At 63.8% G+C, this 23950-nt stretch overlaps 2 protein-coding genes across 6 annotated transcripts; one reads left to right on the top strand and one right to left on the bottom strand.

Annotated features, from left to right (window-relative positions):
- Positions 1–4: 4 nt before the first annotated feature.
- Positions 5–8171, top strand: Prr7 (proline rich 7, synaptic). Its single transcript, XM_070036434.1, has 3 exons — positions 5–112; positions 6847–7503; positions 7599–8171. Exons 2-3 carry the CDS (start codon positions 7089–7091, stop codon positions 7991–7993), a joined length of 810 nt encoding a protein of 269 aa, XP_069892535.1. The 5' UTR covers positions 5–112; positions 6847–7088; the 3' UTR covers positions 7994–8171.
- An 846-nt stretch (positions 8172–9017) lies between these two features.
- Positions 9018–22415, bottom strand: Dbn1 (drebrin 1). 5 transcript variants are annotated; one of them, XM_070036476.1, is made up of 15 exons: positions 22235–22415; positions 18149–18204; positions 17295–17407; positions 16926–17000; positions 16454–16600; positions 16264–16341; positions 15621–15772; positions 15460–15523; positions 12774–12833; positions 12552–12675; positions 11592–11729; positions 11093–11263; positions 9688–10385; positions 9311–9413; positions 9018–9184 (listed from the first exon to the last, which is right to left on the bottom strand). In XM_070036476.1, exons 1-15 carry the CDS (start codon positions 22318–22320, stop codon positions 9114–9116), a joined length of 2136 nt encoding a protein of 711 aa, XP_069892577.1. In that variant the 5' UTR covers positions 22321–22415; the 3' UTR covers positions 9018–9113. The 5 variants fall into 5 exon arrangements, with proteins under 5 accessions (XP_069892577.1, XP_069892576.1, XP_069892580.1 ...); XM_070036475.1 differs by having other exon boundaries at positions 9311–9416; positions 22235–22414; XM_070036479.1 differs by lacking the exon at positions 22235–22415 and adding an exon at positions 19121–19144 and having other exon boundaries at positions 9311–9416.
- Positions 22416–23950: the final 1535 nt, after the last annotated feature.

Raw genomic sequence — 23950 nt, 5'->3', positions numbered from 1 at the left:
CGCCGCCGCCGCCGCCTCCCTCCGGCCGCGGGGGAGGAGGGAAGGAGGTGTCCGTGCGCCGGGCCGCCCGCCCCGAGGCCGGAAGCCGAGCTCGCGGAGGATGCCGGGGCCCGTGAGTACCTCGGCGGCCGCGGGCCGGGCGGGTCCGGGCGGGAGAGGGTCGGAGGGGCCGGGCCGGGCCCTGCGGCGGGACCCCGGGGTCGCGGGGCCGGGGTGGGGGGGGGGAGGACGGAGGGAGGGCGGGAGGGAGGGCCGAGCGGGCGCCCGGGCTCCGCGGAGCCCGAGCCGGTGCGCGAGCCGCCACCGGTTCGCTTGGAAACGGTTGCCACGGCAACGGGGTTGCGCTCCCCCGGCAACGCGGCGGCGGCCGCCCCCACCCACGCGGGGAGGGGGGCGGGAGGCGGTGCGGGGCGCCGGGGGGGGCGCCCTCCCCCTCCCCGGCCCGCCGCGGGGGGTGGGTGGCGGGGACGGGCGGGGACGGGCGGCTCCGGGGGCGCGAGCCGGCTCCCACGTGGCCGCGCGCGCGCGCCGCGGGGCGCCCCGGGGCGGCCGCGATCGTGGAGGCGGCGGAGGGCGGGGAGGGGGTGTGCGGGGGGGGGGGGGGAGAGGAGGCCGGGGAGGTGTGGGGGGGGGACCCCGCCGCACCCCACCCCACCCCGGGGCGGGGAAACAGGCCGAGTGGGGCCGGAGGACACGGCTGACCCGGGCCGCGTGGGAGCGACCCGGCCCATTGTCCCGGCCACAAGCGCCCCTTTCTCCTCGGCGCACAATGCGCCGACTGTGCGGGCCGGGGCTGGGCCTCTGGGGGCGGAGGAAACGACCCCCCACCCCCCCCCATCCGAGGACAGCGTGCTGGAGACAGAAATGGCCCCCTGGTCAACTCTGCCCGAGCCTGACTCAGCAGATGCCGCCGCTCCGGGCTCCCCTTCCGTCCACCGGACCCGTCCTGGGGGGGGGGGGACAGGGGAGGGGGGCCCTGGGGGCAGGGATGGGGCTCCCGCAGGCAGGGGTGTGGGGTGGGGCTCTGTGTGGGGACCCCGCATGGAGCGTTCTTGCAGCAGTTGTGTAAGGTAAGTTTATTACCTCCTTCCCCCCCCCCTCCATTGTAGAGGGGGGGGGACGACTGTGAGGCTCAGGGAGGTGAAAGTGATTTGCCCAAGGTCAAACAACCACAAGTGGTTGGCAAAAGGCCCCGCTGCATGTGACCCCGGGCAGAAAAGAACCCCGGAGCCTTGCAGAGGGCAGCCCTGAATACACCGCCATGTCCTGTTGGTCTTTTAAGCCTTAGTGTAGCTTCCCTTCATCCATCCAAGTCAGCCGGATTCTTGCTATCTCAGACCTGTGTGTGTGTGTGTGTGTGTATGTGTGTGTGTGTGTGTGTGCACATGCATATGTATATCCATCCATATATACCCCATATATATACCCATATATATCCATCCATCCATATATCCATATATATCCATACATATCATCCATATATATATCCATATATATATATATATATATATATATATATATATATATATATGTCTATTATGACTGTGTCTTTGCTGTGCTGCCTGACTTCCTCCCTCCATTTTCTCTCTCTGGCTGAGACCATGCACGGGGGTGTTGCTCAGCCCCTCTGAGAACCCCCTAGTCCGTTGCACACAGGTCCTGTAGACTTCTCAGCTGGCAGAAGGCAGCAAAGATGGACCAAGACAATGAGACAGACAGTGGATGGGCTCTGGGGGTGCCCAGTCTAGCTCAGAGGTTAGCTATTCAAATGGTTTTTATTTGGGGGGGGAGGGGGAAGTGGAAATCAATAAGAGGGGGGGGCTGGGAGCAGCTTAGCTCTAATGGATGCCACTGTGTGAGACTTGGTACAACCAGATTGTCCTTTTCATTATCTTTTTTAGATGAGCTAGACCTTTATGTAAAATTGGGCTGGTTTCGCCTATTGGCAGCCGATCAGAATATTGAAAAAAAGAGGTTGCTGGGCTAGCAAAACACATCCATGAGCTGCACGTAGGCAGAGGGTCCCGAGCCTGAGATTGGTGGTCACAGAGCGAGGGCAGAGCCAAGACTGAGCACAGGAGCGGCCGCGGGCAGGCTGCTCACGGGAGGCTCCGTAGCTGCAGGATGCTGGCGTTCGGCTGGTCGCAGGCTGCTCTGTACAGCAGGCTCAGTGGTGGTACTTCCCCCTTGGCACTACCAGGCAGGTCTTCTGGGGAAGAAACTTTACCTCTGGTATGGGTCTCCTGGCTCAGCTAGCAACCCTGCGATTTGGACCCAAGGCCTCTCCACTGTATTCTGTTGTTCTACCTCAGCAAATGAGTGAGGCAATATTCCCACACTTGGTGAGGGTCAGAGGCCCAGGAATGAGGTTTTAGGGGAAGAGGCTGGTTTTGAATATCATCCCCCTTAGGAAGACCAGAGCTCTGAGACCCAAGGGCAGCCTGTCAGGCGTTTCTGCTGGCCAGTCCCCGGGCCAGCCTCTTGTTGGCAGATCCCAAGCTCTAGACTGTTAGGCAGGGGGTCAGGGTCAGGTCAGGAGATGCTCCCAACAGGACAGGGGCCAAGCCGATCAGGGCCTTACTGGAAGTGAGGTTGTTGCAGCTCTGCACCTGGCTGGTTTTAGGAGTAGAGACAAGTCCTGTCACCTCCCTCTGGCCTGCTCATCTGTTGCGCTGTGGGAAAGGTACGGAACGGCCACTAGCACCTCCCAGAAATGTCTGTCCTGCCAAGACAGTGGACTTTGCTTCATAACCACCAGACTCCACACGCCTGACCTGGCCCACTTCCTTGTAGAGCCTGCATCCTCGCCCCAGAGTGGATGACAGCATCTGCTTGCTGGGTGTTCACTGCAGAGGCTAGAGACGTGCCAGGCATGCGGGACAGTGCCAGCACCTTCCTCCTCCAGCCTGCCCTCCCCCTACACACCACACTACACCCCTCTGCTCTGACAACCCGAAGCTCCATCCTGTCACTCAGAGCCCCTGCAGGCCGGGCCCTGGGATTTCCTCTCTCCACGTCATCTTTTCCTTTTATTCATAGATGTGTGGGCTCTCGGTTTGCTTCTAATCCACCCGGTGAGGGTCGAGAGCTGGATGATGGCTCCTTGCTCAGTGATATTTTGGTGAATGGCCGACATTACTTACTCAGGAATGAACTAGATGCAGACCCAGCTCCTGAGGTGTCCTCTCTCGTGCAGCTAAAAGACCAAACCGATAACTGGACACCTCCAGCCGCTTCTCCAACAAGTGGCTTTTGAGCTACGGTGTGCCAGCTGACCAGGGCTCCTCTACCCTCCGCTGTCAGACACAGGCCAGGGCTAAACACTCTGAAATCACTGGGCTTTGTTCTTACACAGCCCTGGGGTCGCTCAGGACTGACAGCCAGGAAATGATCAGGGAGGCAAGGGCGTGAGGGTCACATCCTAGATCATCCAGCTCAGCATCTGCTGGAAGTTTGTTAGAAATGTAAACTGTGGGCCTCGCCCCAGACCTAGGGACCCAAATGCTAGAAGTGGGGCTTTGTGAGGCTCCACCCTTAACCGTGTTAAGGGCAGGACCGTCCGAGAGGCAGGAGAGGTAGAGGTGCTGTGGGTTCAGCAGAAGCTGAAGGAGAAGAAAAGCAGGAAGGTGGAGGGGGGGGGGGGACCCAGAGTCCTGGCATGGGATCCAAGGCCAGGGCAAGGCACTCACAGGAAGCTGGGACACAGATGTCCTGGCTGCGCACTGAGGATGGGAGCAGCAGGCTCATTGCTGGGCTCCAGGCCCCCAGAGCAGCAGATCTCTGGGACTGAAGAGCAGTGCGTAAGGTGCCCACAGCGATGCAGTCCGGCTCTAGAGCACAGGGATCCTGTGGCCATTGGGTCTCATTCTCTTGGAGCCAGGGATTCTCATGTACCACATGGGAAGGATGCTCACCTGCTTCCTAAGACTGGGCTCTCTGGTATCCACCCCTAGACAGGAACTGTGCTAGGACCGCCCATCGCCACATTGCTTGTCACCACGCCCTGTGCATGGGCTGGGCGTCTTCACCTGGTCAGATGGGGAAACTGAGGCAGCCTGGGGGAGTCTCACTTCCACTCCCTGCTGTGCTGCTGGTGAGCACGCCCTGAGCCACATAGGTAAAGCCATAAGCCAAAAGCATTACATACAAATCAAGATGGCATCCTAAGGGCTGTTCAAAGAGAAGCAGCCAAACAAGACCAAGATGGCGGCCGAGTCTGTGTGAAGGGCATGGGTCTTCACAGTGGAGCTGGACAGGCAGCGGGGGCTTGATGCCTTGTCTGGAAGGTGGGGGCAGGGGGGTCGGGGGTGCAAGTCGGATGGCTTCCCCAATGAGCCCCATAGTACGCCCAGAGGCAAGGGGCCATGCAACGGCCAGGCTCTGGGGCGGCTTGGAAAAGTCTGAATCTCTCCATGCTTAGGTAGTGAGCAGCTAGGATGGGCTGGATGTACTGAGCAGCCAGAGTCTGTCTCAGATGAGACTCCAGCCCCCCCGGGGGGGGGGGGTAGAGGGCACAGCTGTAGGCCTAGGAGGAAAAAGTTTAGCATCAGACCACTAGGTGTCAGAGCCAGGCTTGGGTCCCAGGGTCAGCTCAGCTTATAAGACCTCTGCTTAGTTTCTCCTGCCCAGTTGCCCAGTCTGTTTAGTGGGACGGTTCTTACCTACCCACCGAGGGGTGAACAGCACCCAGCAGATTTGCCCGTGTGGCCCACCTTGTCTCGCTCACTGGCCAGCCTGCCTGAGCTGTGCACCTTCAGGGCACAGACCGGGCTCTTAGCCAGGGCCTATCATTCCGTCCCGGACATCTTGTGGTGGGCTAGAAGCCAGGCACCCTAAAGACTTAATGGGAAGGAACAGGAAGGAAAAGGAGTGTATTTTGGCTGCTCGCTGGCCAGGCTTCCCAGTGCCTGCAGAGCTGCCAACAAATACCAAGTGCCCACAGATGCCAAGCTCTTCAACCACACATCCAGCCGCTCCCAGAGGGGAGGGAACGGGGCCCTACGGTCTCCATGCCAGCTTAACCTTTCTCCAATGAACCACGTGACCAGGTGCAAATCATTTCCCTCTCTGAGCTTCTCATTTGTCAAATGGACACAACCACCACAAACAAGGTGGCATTGCCAATCTAGAAGATTCTGCATGGAATCTTGCTTCCTGAGTGGCTAAGATCATAGGAGTAAGCCACCAGCACGTGGCATGTGTACATCCTTTTTTTTTTTTTTTTTTGTCGGTCGTGGGGCTTGAACTCTGGGCCTGGGCACTGTCCCTCAGCTCTTCAGCCCAAGGTGAGCGCTCTACCCCTTGAGCTACAGCACCACTTCTGGTTTTCAGGTGGTTTATTGGAGATAGGAGTCTCACAGTCTTTCCTGCCCAGGCTGGCTTTGAACTGTGATCCTCAGCTCTCAGCCTCCTGAGTAGCTAGGACGACAGGCGTGAGCCACCAGTGCCTGGCATGTATGTCCTTTATTTAAGCCTTAGAGATGAAATCTTATTATAGTCCCAGACTCCTGGCCCTGGGACTCCATCCTCCTGCGAGCTGGGCCCTCCTCCCCAGCGAGCTGGGCCCGCCATCCAGTGAGCCAGGTCACCATGCCTGGACCCTGACCTATTTCTCAGAAGTGCCTTTCTGCCCTGTGAACTGGGGGACCCTAGTTAGCACTGGCTTTCTCCAAACATTCCTGTTCCTGAGGGCTCTGGGAACAGGAGAACAGATTTAATTAACTCCCGGTGACTGGCAGCGTCGTGTTTTTATCTGGGCTCCGTCGCCATGGCAGCCTCGTGGGGGGGGGGCTGTCGAGGGGGCGGGCAGAGCCATTGTTCTGCCATTGTCTGTTCTGGAACGCAGGCCCAGGGAAGAAGGACTGGCACGGGCACCGAGTGGCACATGGCTGGAGGCAGCCAGGGAAGGCAGACAGAAGCCATCTGGGGAGAGGCTGGGTGGTGGCTGGCCTGGTGTCCTCCCAGCCGGGGGCTCGGGCCGGCTGCGGGCCGCACCGGGGCTAGTGCCTGCACGCGGGGGTATTCCAGGAACGGGGGGCGGGGCTGGAGCTCCTGGAAGAGACCCCAAAAGGTTCAAGTAGCAGCACTCGGGTCGGGCTCCGTGGCCAGTCCTGGGTTCACGTGACACAGCTGATCGCGACCCGGCCCCTCATCTGTGACGTAGGACCCACCAGGAAACCCAAAGAGTGTGTGTGTGTGTGTGTGTGTGTGCATGCCCATGTGTGCAGGTGCATGCGCGTGTGAGCATGTGTGTGCACACGGGTGTGCATGTGCACGCGTGTGCATGTGCGCGCACGGGTGTGCATGTGTGTGCGCACAGGGTGTGCATGTGTGCGCGTGTGTGTGTTCAGGCTCCTGGCAGAGGGCATCCAAGGAAGGCTCCCCTGCGCTCCGGGGGTGGTGACCGTCACCTGCCGCCCTGCCACCCTCTGCGCTGTCAGCGCCTTCCTGCCCTCTCTCAGGGGGAGCTGGGATGGCGGGGAGTGAGGGGCCGGGCAGACCCGAGCTGCAGGCAGTATTCCTTCCCGCTGTAGAGGGGACGGGATCAGGGTGGGGAGGGGAGCCCCGCGGGGCTGCCCCGGGGCAGGGGGCCGGGGCCCCGGGGTCCCCGGGCTCGGCGGCGGAGCCCGGCCTTGGCGCGCCCCCTGCCGGCCCGCGCGGGGCCCGGGCGGCGGAGCGGGGGAAGCCCTGCCCGGGGAAACCTCCGGGCGTGACGTCATCACCGTCGGTGACGTCACCGGGCCTGCGGGGAGCGCGGGGTTCCCCCCCACCCCGGGGCCGCGCGGGCCGGGAGGGAGGGTCTTCGGGGCCGCGGCCCGCCCTGCCCTCACGGTGTCCGCCCCGCAGGTCGCCCGCGGCCCCGGGTGAGGCCGCCCGCGCCGGCCGGCCGGCGCCATGGGAAGGAGCGGGCGCCGCAGCTGCCCCCCGCCGGCCCGCGCGCGTCCGCAACCCCGCCGCAGGCAGCCCCCGGCCTCGGGTCCCCGAGTGACTTCGGCGGCGCCCGGGAGCGGGGCGCGGGCCCGGGGCCACGCCGACGGGGAGCGCAGCGTCCAGTGAAGCCGCCGAGCGCCGCCGCCCGCGCCGCCGCCATGGTGATGTCCCAGGGCACCTACACGTTCCTCACGTGCTTCGCCGGCTTCTGGCTCATCTGGGGGCTCATCGTCCTGCTCTGCTGCTTCTGCAGCTTCCTGCGCCGCCGCCTCAAGCGGCGCCAGGAGGAGCGGCTGCGCGAGCAGCACCTGCGCGCCCTGGAGCTGGAGCCCCTGGAGCTGGAGGGCAGCCTGGCCGGGAGCCCCCCGGGCCTGGCGCCGCCGCCGCCGCCGCCGCACCGCGGCCGCCTGGAGGCGCCGCCGCACGCGCACGCGCACGCGCACCCGCTGCTGCACCACGGGCCCGCGCCGGCGCACGCGCACGCGCACCCGCACCACCACGCGCTGCCGCACCCGCCGCCGCCGCCGCCGCACCTCTCCGTGCCGCCCCGGCCCTGGAGCTACCCGCGCCAAGGTAAGCACGCACGCCGGCCCGGGGCGGGGGGGGGGGGCGGGCGCGGGCCGGGGGCGCCCCGGCCTCACCGCGCCCGGCCGCCTCCCGCCCCGCAGCCGAGTCGGACATGTCCAAGCCGCCGTGCTACGAAGAGGCGGTGCTGATGGCCGAGCCGCCGCCGCCCTACAGCGAGGTGCTCACCGACACGCGCGGCCTCTACCGCAAGATCGTCACGCCCTTCCTGAGCCGCCGCGACAGCGCCGAGAAGCAGGAGCAGCCGCCCAGCTACAAGCCGCTCTTCCTGGACCGGGGCTACAGCTCGGCGCTGCACCTGCCCAGCGCGCCGCGGCCCGCCGCGCCCTGCCCTGCGCTCTGCCTGCAGCCCGACCGCGGCCGCCGCGTCTTCCCCAGCTGGACCGACTCGGAGCTCGGCGGCCGCGAGCCCCTGGAGCACGGGGCCTGGCGCCTGCCGGTCTCCATCCCTTTGTTCGGGAGGACTACAGCCGTATAGAGGGGGCGCCCGGCGCCGCGGGCCGCGCCCGGCGGACTCCTGGCCTGACTGCGGGGCTTTTTAAAACGCTTCCCTCGGACTGCGGGGAAGGGCGGGGGGGGGGGAGGGGGAGGGCGGGATTTCTTACCCCGTTTGTTACATTTTGAGGATAATAAAGGTGTGTGATCTGCTTTGGTACAAGCGGAGGGAGCCCCCCGCTGCGCGATCGCGCCCGAGGCCCCCCTAGCCTGCCGTAGAGATCGGGTCCCAGGGGCGCCCCGCCCGCTGCGGCCTCGGACGCGGGGGCCAGGCCAGCGCCTGGAGGCCCACAGCAGCAGGCCGGACGGGATCTGGATCTCTTTTATTAACAGACTTGATGAGCACGACCCGTTACAGAAGTTTGTGCTTTCCAAAAAAAAAAAAACCCAGGTTACCGAACGTGAAAAAGGAGCCCGAGCCGAGAGGAAAGCGCTGAGAGCCCCCCACAGCCCGGCCCCGAGCCGCGCCCGGGGCCTCCCGCCGGGGACCTGCCCGGCAGGAGAAGGCGGGAAGCCCGGAGCCCCCGCGGGGCCGGAGAGAAAGGGAGGGGCGGGTCCCCGGGAAGCCAGAGCCACGAGCCATTTATTGCCATGTTTTAAAATTCGTGCAAAATTTCTGAAGCCCTGGACAGAGAATACAAAGTGATATTTTTTTTTTTCTCCAAGAAACATAAAACTAAGAAAAGAGGTGGTGGTGGGGGGCATCTTCCCACCGGAGCTCTCCACCCCCGGCGCCGGCCCGGCCGGGGAGGCCTCCGCCCGCACCCCCGCGGGGCGGGCCGGGGAGGACTAAGCTACGATCGGGACCGGGCGGGCAGGGGCGGAATCGGCAACAGCGTCTCAACTACCAAACGGGAAGAAAACCGGTCAACTGTACAAGTCTCCTATCAACTTTTAAAAAAACAGAGAGAGAGAGAGAGAGAGAGAAGCTGGACACGTCAGGCCCCGCGGGGAGGGAAGCGGACGAGGCCCGGCCCGGGGCCGGAGTTCGGAGCGGGTGCCAGGCGGAGCTGCTGCGGACGCAGGCGCTGCGGGGCCGTCTGGCCGGGGCCGGCGCCGGCGGGGGCGGCCGTGGCGAGGGCAGCCGGAGGGCGCCGCCGCCGCTAATCGCCCCCCTCGAAGCCCTCCTCCTCCTCCGGCACCGGGTCGGCGTCCCAGCAGGTGATGTCGATCTCTGCGCCGCGGTGGGGAGGGAAGGGGGGTGAAGACGAGCCCAGCCGGCCCACGTCCGAACGCCACCGCTTCCCCAGAACGCCTCCCCTCTGTCCATCCGTCTGTCCACCCGCCCGGGGAGCGCTACCTGGAGGCTTGTTGTAGAACACAGGGGGCGGAGCCTTGGCGCACAGCTCTTCCGATTGGGCAAATTCCTCCTCCTGTGATTGGCTGAAGTACCCTTCACTGGCCTGCTGGGGTGGGGTGGGCGGGGAGAGAAAGGAGGCAGGGTCACTGGGCCCCGCCCGCCAGGATTGGGGCCGACCAATCAAGACCCGAGGCTGTTTCCTCGCAACCAATGGGAGCCCACCAGCGGTTGCCAGGGAAACGCGGATGCCCTGCCCTAGGGAACCGCCGCCGAACGGGTCCCAGGGACGCGGAACGGAGGTTCCCACCGCCTGGGTCCCGGTGAAGGCCGCAGCCCCGCCCCCAGCCCCGCCCACCGCCCCGCCCCCGGCCCCCCACCTGCGTCCCCTCCTTCTGGGTGGTCTCGCCATTGGTCAGCAGGTGGGGTTCCGGCTCCAGCTCCGGCTCCGCCTCCTGCTCCACCTCCCCCAGAGCGGAGGGCAGAGCTGGGGTCTGGGGGGCGGCCAGGGGCTCCCCTTCCGCCGCCGCCTCCTCCTCCTCCTCCTCCGGGTCGCAGAAGGTGGCCGGCGGCTCAGGCAGCTCATCGAAGTTGAGGAGGTTGGCACAGCCCTCGCTGGCCGGCGGCAGCGGCTCCCGGGCCGCCTCGTCCAGCAGAGGCACCTGGGCCAGGGGGACCTGAGCACCCGAGGGCGGTGTGGGGGCCCGAGGCTCGGCCTGGGGTGCTGCAGCCTCCTCCCCGTTGCCAGGCCATAGGTCAATGAGGCTGGCGGGGGCGGGGGTGTTGGCAACGGCGGTGGCAGTGTCGGTGTCAATGGTGTGAGCGGTGCAGGCGGCGGCCGCAGCGGCCTGGGCAGGGACGGGCTCCTCCGGGGCGGCCCGGACCGGGGGCTCTGGAGGCTCGGAGAACATCGAGTCCTCCAAGGGGCTTCCTCGCCCTGGGGGAGGCTCCTGCGCCCGCGCGGGCTCCTCCACGGGGCCGGCCCAGGCCTGGGGGGGGATGGCGGCGGCCGCTGGGGCTGCTCGGGCCTCCTTGCTGGTCTCTTCGTGGTCCAGGCTAGGGCTGGGCTCCTGGGTATCTGTCACACACAAACGGAGGAAACGATGTGGTCAGCCCTCCCTTGCGGAAGGTCCCCGTCCACCCACCGAGTAAGACAAGAATGACTTCTGGCCAAAGCAGGCCTGGTGCCATCTGCCGTCGCTGTATCTGGTGTCTTCAAGCCACTGCGCACACCCAGGAAATCTTTTTTTATTTTTGGTGGGGCAATTGTGGGGCTTGAACTCTGGGCCTGGGCGCTGTCCCTCAGCTCTTCAGATCAAGGCGAGGGCTCTACCCCTTGAGTCACAACGCAACTGCCGGATTTCCAAGTGATTTACTGGAGATCAGAGTCTCATGGGCTTTCCTGCCTGGGCTGGCTTTGAACCTTGATCCTCACATCTCAGCCTCCTGAGTAGCTAGGATGACAGGTGTGAGCCACGGGCTCCCAGCTGCGGTAAATCTGGTGTCTTCAAGCTACTGGGCTGATGCAGGAAATCCTAATACCCCATCAGAGATGAGTCTGAGGTGCAGAAAAGGGGCAACGCCAAGGATCCTCTGCCTTGTCACATTTACTTCTTGGCGGGGGTGAGGGGGGGTGGGGGTGGTAGTGATGTGGAAGGGGTAGGTTGGTGGGGGGTGGGTGATATTGGTGGTCCAGGTCCCTGGGGAGCTGTTACTATGGCAACCTAGCATTTCCAGCCTAAGAAGTTGTTGGGAGCCCCCCCCCGCCCCCACCCCTCCTCTCACCCTGAGCTGGTGGGAGCGGTGGAGGCAGGGGTGGAGGCTGAGAAGCGGTGACCTCATCCAGGGCGCGTTCGATCTGCTCAGTGACAGGGGTGGAGGCCGCGCTGGAGTCCGAGGGGCTCCGGGTGGGGATGGGGGTGGGGGCCATCCTGCGGTGGCTGTCCAGGTGACTGCCTGTAGAGAACGAAAGCCCAGAGCCGGTCAGCGCGGGCTGGGGAGGCAGCTGGGAGCAGGACTGTTCACCACCTCATCTCTGGAGTCTGGGTGGGGGGCTGGGAGCACCCCAGGCCCCCCCCACCAGGGGCCGGACCACAGCTTCAGACCCTGTAAACCAGGCCCCTGGGGGCCAGTGGCCCTCGGGGCCAGGGGCAAGAGGCAGGCAGTACCTGCTCTGGGGACAGACAGCAGAGGTCAGCAGTCAGGCTGGGGGAGCAAGGGCCAGGGGGCTTCTGGGAAGCGGGGCCCTCCTCACCCCCCGCCGAGGCCTGGGGCTGCTACCTACATGGGAGGGAGGAAGAGAGGTTTGGGGTGCGGTGACAGGTGATATAGGGAAAGGGAGTCCGTGGAGGGGAAGAGGAGGAAGAGGAGGAGGAGGAAGGCCCACTGTCCGATGCCTTTATGAAAGGGCAGTACGGACGACCTGCCGAGAGAGACAGACAGAGAAAGAGACAGAGGACAAGAGAGGGTCAGTCTCTCCTACCCCTCCCTGCCCCAAGGCCTCACCCCGCCCCCCCACCCCCAGGGCAGCCCTAGGCATCCAAAGCCCCCTTCCAGCCAGGACACACATTCAGCCAAGCGGGAGGGGGCCACAGGTTCAAGCCACCAGATGCTGCCACCAGCACCACCAGCCACGCACACACAGCCACAAGCCCGCCACGATCTCGGCCAGCCCAGCCGCTCAGACCACCAGCACCAGGGACGCAGCCTGCCCCACCCCGGGGGGGCGGGGGGGGGGGGGGGGAAACCAAGGCAGGACCAAGCAAACACTGAGACCAGCAGACAGGGTGTGGAAGGGCACCGCAGAGGGAGGTTTGAAACTGCAAGGGGGGAAAAAGCCAAACACACAAGAGAACCCCAGGATCCAGGGCGCCAAGGTCAGGCCAAGAGCCCGGCGCACATGCACCCACAAAGCCCCTTCCGGCCAGACCTAGCCACCCGGCCGGGCCGGCTCCTGGCAGCCAGTGATGTGCCCTGACCCACACCCGAACTGCCCAGTGGGCCTCAAGCACCGGCCCCTGCCCAGCCAAGACCCAACACGGACACACTGAACACTACCACCTCCACCCTCCAGGGGGCGCTGCCACCCAGCAAGCCACGGGCGGAGGTGGGGGGAGGGCGGTCTTGCCTTTTCCTCTCTTCCAAGAAAGAGTTGCCACAGAGGCTGGTTGGAGGGGGGGGGGGGAGAGGGGGGCATCACCTGAGGAGTAGGAGGGTCAGGGAGGGACAGGGGGGCGGGGGCTACCTGGTCGATGGTTGAAGGGTGTGGGTGCATCGCAGCTGCCGCCCGAAGCCGAGGCCACGCGCTCTTGCTGTTTGAAGAACTCCCGCGGGTTGTCAGGGCGCTGGGCGATGATGGCAGCCGCCTCCTGACAGCACAGGGGGGGAGAGGGGTTGGAGCAGGGCTGGCCGGGGTCCAGCAGGCAGCCCCCGTTACCCCCCCCCTCCCCTCACCCCACGCTCGCACCTCCACCTCCGATTCAGACTTCTTCATCTGGGTCTCTTCCTCCTCATCCCGCTGGTCACCCTGGAAAGCAAAGCAAGTGTCCTGGGCATTCGCCTCTTCTCTTGGCACCAGCACTGGTTACTTTCAAGCTAAGGTCTATGTATCATGCCAGGTTCCCTGGCAGTGTGTATCCCTGCCATTGGTTGAGATGGAGTATCACCAACTTCTATGCCTGAGCTGGGCTGGAACCGGGATTGCCCTGATCTCTAACTGCCAAGCAGGTAGGATTACAGGCTTGAATCACTGTATCTGGCCTTGTTAGGTTTTCAGATGGCAACTGGGCAAGCTCCTGCTTGACCCCCTCCTCCTCTTACCTCACAAACAGCTGCAATAGCTCCTACATCACTGCCTTGCCTCGCCCCAACTTGCCCACCAAGGCTGAGATTTCATCTTATTCAAATGTGTTTATTTTAGTGCTGGTTCTGGGGCTTGAACTCAGGAGCTGGGTGCTGTCCCTGAGCTTTTTTGCTTACAGCTAGCCCTTAAGCCCAACTTCCAGCTTTTTTTTGGGAGGGGGGAAGAGGTGGTGGTGATTGTCAAGACTTGAACTCAGGGCCTGATCCCCAATCCTAAGACTTTATGCTCGATGATAGGGCTCTACCATTTGGAGCTACACACAGCTCCACTTCTCAGATCTCAGCCTCCTGAGTAAGCTAAGGATTACAGGCATGAGCCACCTATGCCAGGCATAGTCTGAGATACTGACATAAACTCAACCCAAATCACAGCATCATTTCCCACTAGGAGCCCCGCCCTTGCTATGCCTGACCCCCACCAAGTCCAGCCCCTTTGAGTACTGCCTCCAGGAAAAAGGTCCCCAGCCAAGAGTCAGGTGCCAGTGGCTCACGCCACCTCAGCTCCAGAGGCTGAGGTCTGAGGATCGTGGTTCAAAGCCAGCCCCGGCAGGAAAGTCTATGGGACTCTTATCTCCAGTGAACCATCAAAAAGCTGGAAATGGTTGCTGTGGCTCAAAGTCATAGGAAACTAGTAGCTTTGAGCACAAAAATTCAGGGACAGTGCTCAGGCCCTGAGTTCAATCCTCAGGACACACACACACACACACACACACACACACACACACACTCCTCAGTCCATGGGGATACACACACACACACACACACACACACACACACACACACACACACACACACACTCCTCAGTCCATGGGGATACACACACACACACACACACACACACACACACACACACACACACACACACACACACACACACACACACACACACACACACACACACACACACACACACACACACACACACACACACACACACACACCTCAGTCCATGGGGATCATTTCCTTCCCTGCTTCCTACACGGAGTTCCTAGCATTTAGCGCAGATGACACTGGGCCATCATTTCCTGTTCCTGGGGTCACCCTCCCCCGCCCCGCAAGCAGAACAGGATGAAGACTGACGTCCACACGTGCCAGCAGCACAAACTGTGATCTAACTAGACCAAAAACCCTCTCGTTCAGTCCCCTGCTGCTCAAAGGGAAAACGGAGGGGGGGGGGAGATCAAGTGGAAAAGAAACAGGATGTCTGGCTGAGCAGAGATGGCTCACACCTGTCATCCCAGTGACACAGGGGCTGAGATCTGAGGATGGCAGTTCAAAGCCAGCTTGAGAAGGAAAGTCCATGAGGCTCTTACCTCCAATAAACCAGCAAAAAGCCAGAAGGGGAGTTGTGGCGCGCACACACACACATGCATCAGTTAATTTTCAAGAAGACATTTGGTACTTGGTACCTGGATAAGCACTACAGGCTGGTTTACCAACCACACAGCATCTCCAGAGATAGATGTGATTAGTGCCTTCGGCAGCCATTTGGTGCTAGTCCCGATAAAAACGAGTTGACCCCTCCCTCCTAGCCTCCTGTGGACCAGGGGCTCCTCAGCCACCCTGGCCCAAATCTGCCAGGAGTCTCCCCCTTATTGAACTGTACACCCCACTCCAATCTGATCCTTGAGGAATCTCTGAAACAGCAAACAGTAAATCCAGGCCTACAGTGTGTGAGGCCTTGAGTTCAATCCCCACTACTTCACAGCCTGAGTTGGCTGTGATTGTCACGGTGCCATCCACAGATGAGGGGTTCATTCCCAATGTCCACAGATGTGGGGACAAGCAGACTCAAGCACCGGCCCGTATTCATTCACGTGGCTCTGAAAACTTTTGGGGAGTATTAGGATTGGAACTCAGGGCCTGGATTCTGTCCCTTAGATTTTATTTATTATTTTTGGCACAAGGTGGCACTTTACCACTTGAGCCACAGCTCCACTTCCACGATGTTTTTGATGCTTAATTGATGTTGAGTCTCACAGACTTTCCTGCCCGGGCTGGCTTTGAACCGGGATCCTCAGATCTCAGCCGCCTGAGTAGCTAGGATGACAAGTGTGAGCCACTGGTTTCTAACGAGAACAAGCTTTTCTTTCTTTTTTTGTCGGTCATGGGGCCTGAACTCTGGGCCTGGGCGCTGTCCCTCAGCTCTTCAGCTCAAGGCGAGCGCTCTACCCCTCGAGCCACAGCGCCACTTCCAGCTTTTTCCACTGAAACAGCCTCAAAAACATGGACACCCCCCCCCCATCTTGGTGTCCCTGACCAGAGTCTGGAAGCCCTGGGGATGAACTTACAAAGATTGACTGCTCCTTCAACCGCCTCTTGGCCTCTTCAGCTTCTAGAGTCTGCTGCTTCCTCCTGGAGGGACAAGTGGCAGGCACCCCCATCAGGGTGGGTGGTGGCCTGGGGGGGGCAGGGGGGGCGCATCTGCCTGGGCCTGCGGGCTGGGGCTCACCTGTGCTCTTCGATCTGCTGCTCTCTCTCGCGATAGCGCCGCTCCCGCTCTTCCTGCTCCTGCCGCTCCTGCTCCATCCGCTCCTGCTCGAACCTCAGCCTGGCGTCCAGGGCCTTCTTCCGCTCCTCCTCCTTCCTCAGCTCCTCCTCTTTCTGCAAGCCCCTCGCCAGAGAAAGGCAGGCCCTGAGCATCAGGGAGGGCCTGCCCTTCCAGCCTACCCTTTGATCGGGCTTGAGAAGGGGGACTATTTTGGAAATTTGGGGTAGGGGGAGGAGGGAGGAATCTTTTTGTCAGTCATGGGGCTTGAACTCTGGGCCTGGGCGCTGTCCCTCAGCTCTTCAGCTCAAGGCCAGCGCTCTACCACCTGAGCCACAGTGCCACTTCCGGTTTTCTGGTGGTTTATTGGAGATAGGAGTCTCACGGACTTTCCTGCCCGGGCTGGCTTTGAACTGTGATCCTCAGATCTCAGCCTCCTGAGTAGTTAGGATGACAGGCGTGAGCCACCAATGCCCACCAGGAGGAAAGCACAGGAGGCCTAAAGGACTCCCTCCTTGTGGGAACATGGGGTTGGGACACACCATGGGGGATTTAGAATTACACCCAACGGGAACTAGACACAACGGCTAGGGTGGGGGTCCTGCACCTTGGCTTGCTCCCAGAACTGCTCCCGGTTAATCCGCTTCATTTCCACGGCGGCATCGGTCTTCTGATAGGTGGTGCCCTGCGGAAGAAAGCAGCCTGGCACTGACGACTGAACGCGCATGCACAGACAGACCAGGGAGTGGAGATGGGCCCCCGTCTCAGGGGCCTGCCCGCCCCAGGCCCACACTGACCACCGGCTCAGCATTCTCATCCTCCCGAAGCCGCAGTCGGTGTAGCACCGGGCTGGAGAGCCGGGCCAGCCCGTTGGAGAGCCGCTGTCCGATGGCGCCTGCGTCGATGTCTTCCACGCTACTGGCATTCACGATGACGTCCACGCCCTTCCACAAGAAAGCAGGGTTCAGGGGCTGGGCTCAGTGGTAAGAGGGCTCGCCTAGCATGCACGAAGCCCTGGGTTCGATTCCTCAGTACCACAGACAACAGAAAAAGCCGGAAGTGGCGCTGTGGCTCAAGTGGTAGAGCGCTAGCCTTGAGCCAAAGCAGCTCAGGGACAGCGCCCAGGCCCGGAGTTCAAGCCCCAGGACCGGCAAAAAACAACAGAAAGCAGGGTTCAGGTGGCATCGATACTGCCTCTTCACCACCCCTCCCCTAGAACACAGGGGAGCCTGGGCACCCCTCACCCCCACCCCCACCCCTGCAACACACCTGAAAGAACTCAGCCACCTTAGCCACGTGGCTGGCACAAGCACATTTCCGGGCATCAGGCACGTCTTCACCCACCTGCAAAGTACCCAGTAAAGAGGAGATCAGAAAAGCCCGAGAGGGGCCGGGAAGGTGGCTTAGTAGTAGAGCGCTTGCCTAGCATGCATAAAGCCCTGGGTTCGATTCCTCAGTACCACAGACCCAGAAAAAGCTGGAGATGGCGCTGTGGGTCAAGTGGTAGAGTGCTCGCCTTGAGCTGAAGAGCTGAGGGACGGCGCCCAGGCCCAGAGTTCAAGCCCCATGACCGACCCAAGAGGGATGGGAATTTGGGGGTGGGGCTGGACAGTCCCCCCGCACGGCACAGGCACGTACCCAGTTGATGAGCACATATTTGGGCAGGGCCGCTTTAGAGTCCTTGACGCTGCAGAAACCGTACATCACCTTCTGGTTCTCGAAGTGGCCGGAAAGTTCTTGCAAGCCCCCTTCTGGGGAGATCAGGAGGACGTCAGGATTCCGGGTCTCAATCCACACCCCACAGAGGACCCAGAACCCCCAGAGATCTTCACCCATGAGATCTGGAGGCCCCCCCCCAAGTTTTATGCGATTGGGGCGAGGGCCAGCTCTGCCTCTCTCTCCTCCAGGGCCTGGTGTGGGAAAGGACTGAGCAGGTGTTGTTTTTCACACCTCCTCATCTCTCTCTGCACATTCTACCAGGTGCTCAGCACCTTAATAAAGTCTTCCGGCACTGGAGAAAAGGGTGCCAATCTCGGTCACCCAGCGAAGGGCCCTGCTCTAATGGCTGTTTATCTTATGTCCCGTTCTGAACCTTCTCAGCCATCAAACAATAAGGACCCGCCAGGTGCAGCCGGCTCATCCCAGCTACTCAGGAGGCTGAGATCTGAGGATCACAGTAAAAAGCCAGCCCAGGCAGGAAAGTCCGTGAGACTCTGATCTCCAATGAACCACCAGAAAACCGGAAGTGGCGCCGTGGCTCAAGTGGTAGAGCAATTGCCTTGAGCTGAAGAGCTCAGGGTCAGCGCCCAGGCCCAGAGTTCAAGCCCCACGACTGACCAAAAAAAGAAAAAGGAAGATGACAAGAGAGGACAGGGGCCCGGCAAGTGTACGGGAGGCTGGAGGATGGCTGGCAGCCAGTGGGGTGGGGAAGGAAACCACAAAGTGGGGGGGGAGGGGAGGGCGAAAAGGGAAGGAATGGCTGGAATTCTTACCTCCGGAGGCAGCAAGCTTGAGGTCATCCGAGCCATCTTCGTAAGTGTACAGAGCCCTGGGGAGAGGGAGGGGTGGGGAGCTCAGCAGTCAGGGCCACAGGCAGCCAATTTGGGGTGGGGAGAGGAATCCCACAGGGGAGGATGGGGGGAGATGGGGGTGGGGGTCGGAAAGGGGGAGAGAGCCTGGCATTATTTCCAGCTGCAGCCCAGCAGGGGGCATCCTGCAGGCCTGGCGGGCCAGGGCCAAGGGGTGAGCAGGGAAAGGGGGAAAGGCCTCAGCTGGGCTGGCTCGGGCTCGGGTGGCGTGGCCGGCCCTGGCCCTCCCTGGCAGCCCACAACCCAGCCAAGCGGGTGTGCGATGGAGATTCCCAAGGCAACCGTTCCTTGGTTACCGTTTCCTGGCGACGGCGATTCTCAGCCCTCATTGGCCAGCGCCAGGAATCTTACCTGGCGCGTGCCTTGGTACCCGCTGCCCCTCCCCCTGTGGGGAGGGAGGGAGGGAGGCAGGGAGGGAGGAGGAGAAGCTTGATGCTCAGTGCTGGGCATCCCCGGGTAACCATGGCAACCCAGCAATTGGCACAGGCACCGGCCCACCAGAGCTGCAGTCTCCAGGAACACAAAGACCCCCGAGACCCGCCCTCAGACTCAATCTCCAGTCACGCCCCCCCCCTCCACTTCCCAGATTCCAGGCGGGGCGGGCAGTGGGGGGGGGAGCCCCCAGATGGCTTTGCTCTCCAAGCCTTTCAGCCCTTGGGCGGCCACTGCCCTAGCTGAAGCCTCCTGGGACTTGTTGGCCTTTCAAGCTGGCCAGAAAGCTGACCCTGCAGCCTTCCTCCGTCCTCTTCCTCTCCGCCCCCCCCCATCGCCACACACACCCAGCCGCCTTTCCACCCTCCCCCCCCTTTCTCCCTTAGGCCGCACAGCATCCATTTTCACGGAAGGAAATGCTAGAAAGGAGGCCTCCCATCTCACAGAGGTTCACGAGAGCTCAGACTCCCATTCTCCTCCACCGCCGAGGCAGGAGGCTGGGGGTGGGGGTGGTGGCGAGGAGAGGAGGAGGAGGAGGAGGCCACGGAGGAAGGAAAGAGAGGGGGAGACGCTGGGAGACAGAGGACAGATGAGGGCTGAGAAGGAGGGAGAGGAAGGAAAAGAAGAAAGGCGAGAAGAAAAGGGAGAAGAGCTGGGAAGGAAAGGGGGGGGAGTCTTCCGAGCCCCAGCCCCAAGCGGTTGGCGGAAGTTGTAGCCAGGGCCAAATGGTTCCTAGCCCCTCGCTCCAAAAAAAGGGGGGGGTACAGGTGGGCCGGGGAGGGGGGTGGCAGGGAGGGGTCCTGGTCCAACTGTTGCCCCAGCCGCTGCCCTAGCAGCTGCTTTGCCAGCACAGCTGCGTCGCCAGCTGTCCGGCTGTTCCCCGGCACCCCAACCTACGGCCCAGGAACAAAGAGACCTCAGAAGGGTGGATCCTTACTTCCCATCAGTTCACCGACAAGAACCGGAGGCCAGGAGCTCCCAGATGCTCCTGGACACACCATGCCTCACCCCACATTCCCAGCCTGCACCCCTACTTCCCACTGGACAGGGTCCAAACGCTTCCTCTCAGCGAGCCTTTGCCCATCAGCTCTGCCCAGCCCAGCATGGCGATGCTGACCTGCTGGTGCTCAGACCATCCAACGGGGCCACACTGGATGGCTCCCCCAACCCAGGGTCCTGAATACGTCCCTCCCGGAAGCTGGCCCGAAGAGGCATCTGGCTCCCGGCACCCATGGTGAACACCAGAGGCACCCCTGGCTTAGGCTGGTGGGAGTTGGAGAAATGAACAGGGGGGACCTGGAATCTACACATCTCCCCAGCTCCAAGCCTGGCACACGATCGCAACCCAAGGCTGTAAGTCTCTGTGAAGGCAGAGGCCAGATTCTGGATCCAGCCCAGAGCATGGATGTTACCCCCAACTCTGTGGAGGGGGGGTGAAGGGAACTGAGGCTCAAACTCAGGGCCCGGGTACTGTTCCTTTTTCATCAAGGCTGGCACTCTACTACTTGAGCCACAGTTCCACTTCCTGCTTTTGGCTGCAGCTAAGAGTCTCATGGATTTGCCCGCCTGGGCTGGCTTCGAACCGCGATTGTCAGCTCTCAACCCACCAGTGCCCGGTGACCCACTCTTGGAAACCGTCCAGACCACCGGAACTGGACCAAGGCCAGGAGGGGCGGGAGAAGGGGAGGGGGAGACTGGGAGTTCTAGGCTCAGAGGTCCAAAGTCTCAGGATGCCAAAGTCAGAAAGGCCCCCACCCCCACCCAGCGATCTGTGTGTGTGTGTGTTTGTGTGTGTGTGTGTGTGTGTGTGTGTGTGTGTGTGTGTGTGTGTGTGTGTTCATACTAGGGCTTGACCTCAAGGCCTAGGCACGATGCTCGTCAAGACTGATTCTCTATCACTTGAGCCACCGCTCCACTTCGAGCTTTTCTGCTGGTTCATTAGAGCTTTTAAGAGTCTCACAGACCTTGCAGCCCTGGCTGGCTTTGAACTACATAACCCTCAGCTCTCCGCCTCCCGAGTAGCTAGGATGCCAGGCGTGAGCTGCCGGGCCACTGACCCACTGGGGACCCTCTTTGGCAGGACACGACTCTCACACCTTGGTAACCCACGGCGATCTTAGGCCCCGGGGAGTGAGCAAATGTGTGTCTCCTCGAGGCATGCACGCGTGCATGCATCTGCGTGTGTCCCACACACCACCACCCAGATGGGGGCTGACGCAGGCAGGGATGAATAACTGCCTTTGGCCACGTGGCCGCTCCCGGGTGGTGGGACCCCGGCAGAATGTGGGACAGCGGTGACTGGATGGCCCCAGCTCTGCTTTGGGGCCGGGACAGGGTAACGAGGGGTGCAGTCAGAGACTGTCCCCCAGGCTGGAGGGCAAGGGGGTTTGCTCAGGGGTGGGCCCTGCCTCTCAGGCGGGGCCCAAGGCTCTTTGGCCTCCCCCGTGGCCTCCCTGACCTCAGCCTCCACCCCACCCCACCTCCAGGGGCAGGGCTGGGACAATGGTGGGCTGACTGCCGGCTCAGCTAACTGGGGCTTAGCTGGGGCCTCTCCAGCCACTGACCGTGCACCAGAGCCGGCCTCGAGTCCGTCCCTCTGGGCCTGGCTGCTGTCCAGTACTGCAGTACCAGGGCAGGGACGCCTGGCTGTCTTGCCCCAGGGTCCCCCCCCTGCCCCAGGTCCCCCTGCTCAGTGTCCCTTCCTGGGGTGAGGGCGAGCCCAGCCCCAGTGGGGGTCCCTCAGGCCGGTGCCCACTCTGCCTCAGTTTCCCCGGGGAAGAAGATCCTCTCTCCTGACGGCCAGGAAGGGCGGGCAGGGGGCCTGGGCACGGAATGGGCACCTGCCCCCCCCCCGGGAAGGATACTGGAGGAATGAAGAGTGGGGGGGAGCCGGGTGGAACCCCTTGGGTTCTCTGCCCAGAGCAGGTGGTCCATCCCCTCCCCCCACAGGCCCAGGGGGGGGAGGCAACAGCTGGGGAGGGGGGGGAGAGGCGGCCGCTCCCTCGGCTGGGCCCAGTGTTCCTGGTGGCTGGGGGGGGCGCAGGAGGGGGGGATCTGTGCATCCACCCGGGGCTCCCCCCCCCGGGGGTGTCCCCTCCACAGGCAGCGGGGTCCCATCCATGGATCGCCCGGGCCCGGTCCCCCCCCCACCCCGCCCCGCTCCTCCCGCGGTCGCCAGGTGGCCTCGAACCCCCCGATCGGGGGTGTGTGTGCGGGCGGGGGAGCCCCCGGTGGGCGGGGCCCGCCCCCCCCCGCCGCGCCCCGGCTTCCCTTTGTGCTGCGTCCGGGGCCTGCCCGGGTCCCCCCCGCGCCCAGCCGCGGTGACCCCCGCGCGGCCCCGCCCCGGGGTGGCGAAGGTGCCCTTGGCCGGCCGGGGCGCCCCGGGCCGGGCGCGGGGGGGGGGGGGGCTGGGGTCGGTCCCGCCGCCCGGCCCGGCCCCTCCCCGGCGCGCACAAAGGCGGCGCGGCCCCTCCCGGCCGCGGGGGGCTGGATGGAGACAAAGGCGGCGGCGGCGCGGGGACAAAGGGGCGGCGGGCGGCGGGCGGGGCCGCGGCTCACCAGTCGGCCGCGCTCTCCTCCCGGATCACCTCCTCGTACGCCGCCAGCAGCTCCAGGCGGTGGCCGCTGAAGCTGACGCCGGCCATGCTCGGGCCGGACGGGGGCCGCACGCGCGCGCGCGCGAGGACGCACGGACGGACGGGCGGACGGGCGGACGGGCGGACCGGCGGGCGGGCGGGCGGGGAGGGAGCGCGGAGCCGCCGCCTGCGCCTTCGCCGCCGCCTCGGAGCCTCTGCAGCGCCGCGAGCCGCGCCGCGGCCGGGGGAGGGGCGCGGAGGGCGGGCGCCGGCCGCGGGGGGCGGGGGGCGCAGGCTCCGCCCGGGGCCCGCCCTCCCGCGCCCGCCCGCCCGGTCCTAGCGCCGCCCCCCCGGGGGAGGGGTGGGGAGGGAGAACGATGGGGTCCGCCTCCCCCCCCCACTTCCCAGCCTGCTCCGGGGCGGCCCCACGCACCCCCCACCCCTGCCCTCTGTCCCCCCATCCCCCCTCACCCCTGCCCTCTGACCCCCACCCCCCACCCCTGCCCTCTGCCCCCCATCCCCCCCATCCCTGCCCTCTGCCCCCCACCCCCCACCCCTGCCCTCTGCCCCCCACCCCCTCACCCCTGCCCTCTGCCCCCCCCACCCCTGCCCTCTGACACCCCTCACCCCTGCCCTCTGCCCCCCATCCCCCCCACCCCTGCCCTCTGCCCCCCCCTCATCCCCCCTCACCCCTGCCCTCTGTCCCCCATCCCCCCTCACCCCTGCCCTCTGACCCCCATCCCCCCCACCCCTGCCCTCTGCCCCCCACCCCCCTCACCCCTGCCCTCTGACCCCCATCCCCCCTCACCCTTGCCCTCTGACCCCCCTCATCCCCCCTCACCCCTGCCCTCTGTCCCCCCGTCCCCCCTCACCCCTGTCCTCTGTCCCCCCTCATCCCCCCCACCCCTGCCCTCTGCCCCCCATCCCCCCTCACCCCTGCCCTCTGACCCATCCCCCCCACCCCTGCCCTCTGCCCCCCATCCCCCCCACCCCTGCCCTCTGCCCCCCATCCCCCCACCCCTGCCCTCTGCCCCCCCCATCCCCCCTCACCCCTGCCCTCTGCCCCCCCACCCCTGCCCTCTGCCCCCATCCCCCCTCACCCCTGCCCTCTGCCCCCCCACCCCTGCCCTCTGCCCCCCATCCCCCCTCACCCCTGCCCTCTGCCCCCCATCCCCTCCACCCCTGCCCTCTGACCCCCCCTCATCCCCCCCTCACCCCCACCACCAGCCCACTCCCCCCCACCCCACGTTGGGGGGAAACACACCTCCTGCACACAGCATCTCCCCCCCAGCTGCTCCCTCCCCACCCCTGCGCGCCCCTGGCCCTGGTCCCCCCCATCCTGTCTGCACCCTACTGTTTGCTTTATTCCCTCCCCCCTCGCTGTCCTCCCCCCCTCCCAACCCTTTTCCCTCCATACAGCTGGAAATTCCCCCCCACACACACACACCCCAGTCCTGGGGCTTGAACTCAGGTCCCAGGCACTGCCTCTCTCCCCCCCCCCCCAGCCTCTCTGTGCGCAAGGCCAGCGCTCTCCAACTTGAGCCACAGCACCACTTCCGGCTTTTTCTGGGTCGTTTGCTGCAGAGAAGAGTCTCTCACAGACTTTCCTGCCCAGGCTGGCTTTGAACCAGCCTCCATCCTCACTCCTCCGGATCTCAGCCTCCTGAGGTAGCTAGGATCGGCAGGCAGGCGGGAGTGA

This window comes from Dipodomys merriami, unplaced genomic scaffold (assembly GCF_024711535.1).
Source record: "Dipodomys merriami isolate MVZ:Mamm:240054 unplaced genomic scaffold, mDipMer1.0.p SCAF_271, whole genome shotgun sequence".
NCBI lineage: Eukaryota > Metazoa > Chordata > Mammalia > Rodentia > Heteromyidae > Dipodomys > Dipodomys merriami.
This window is presented reverse-complemented; position numbering and strand designations above follow the sequence as displayed.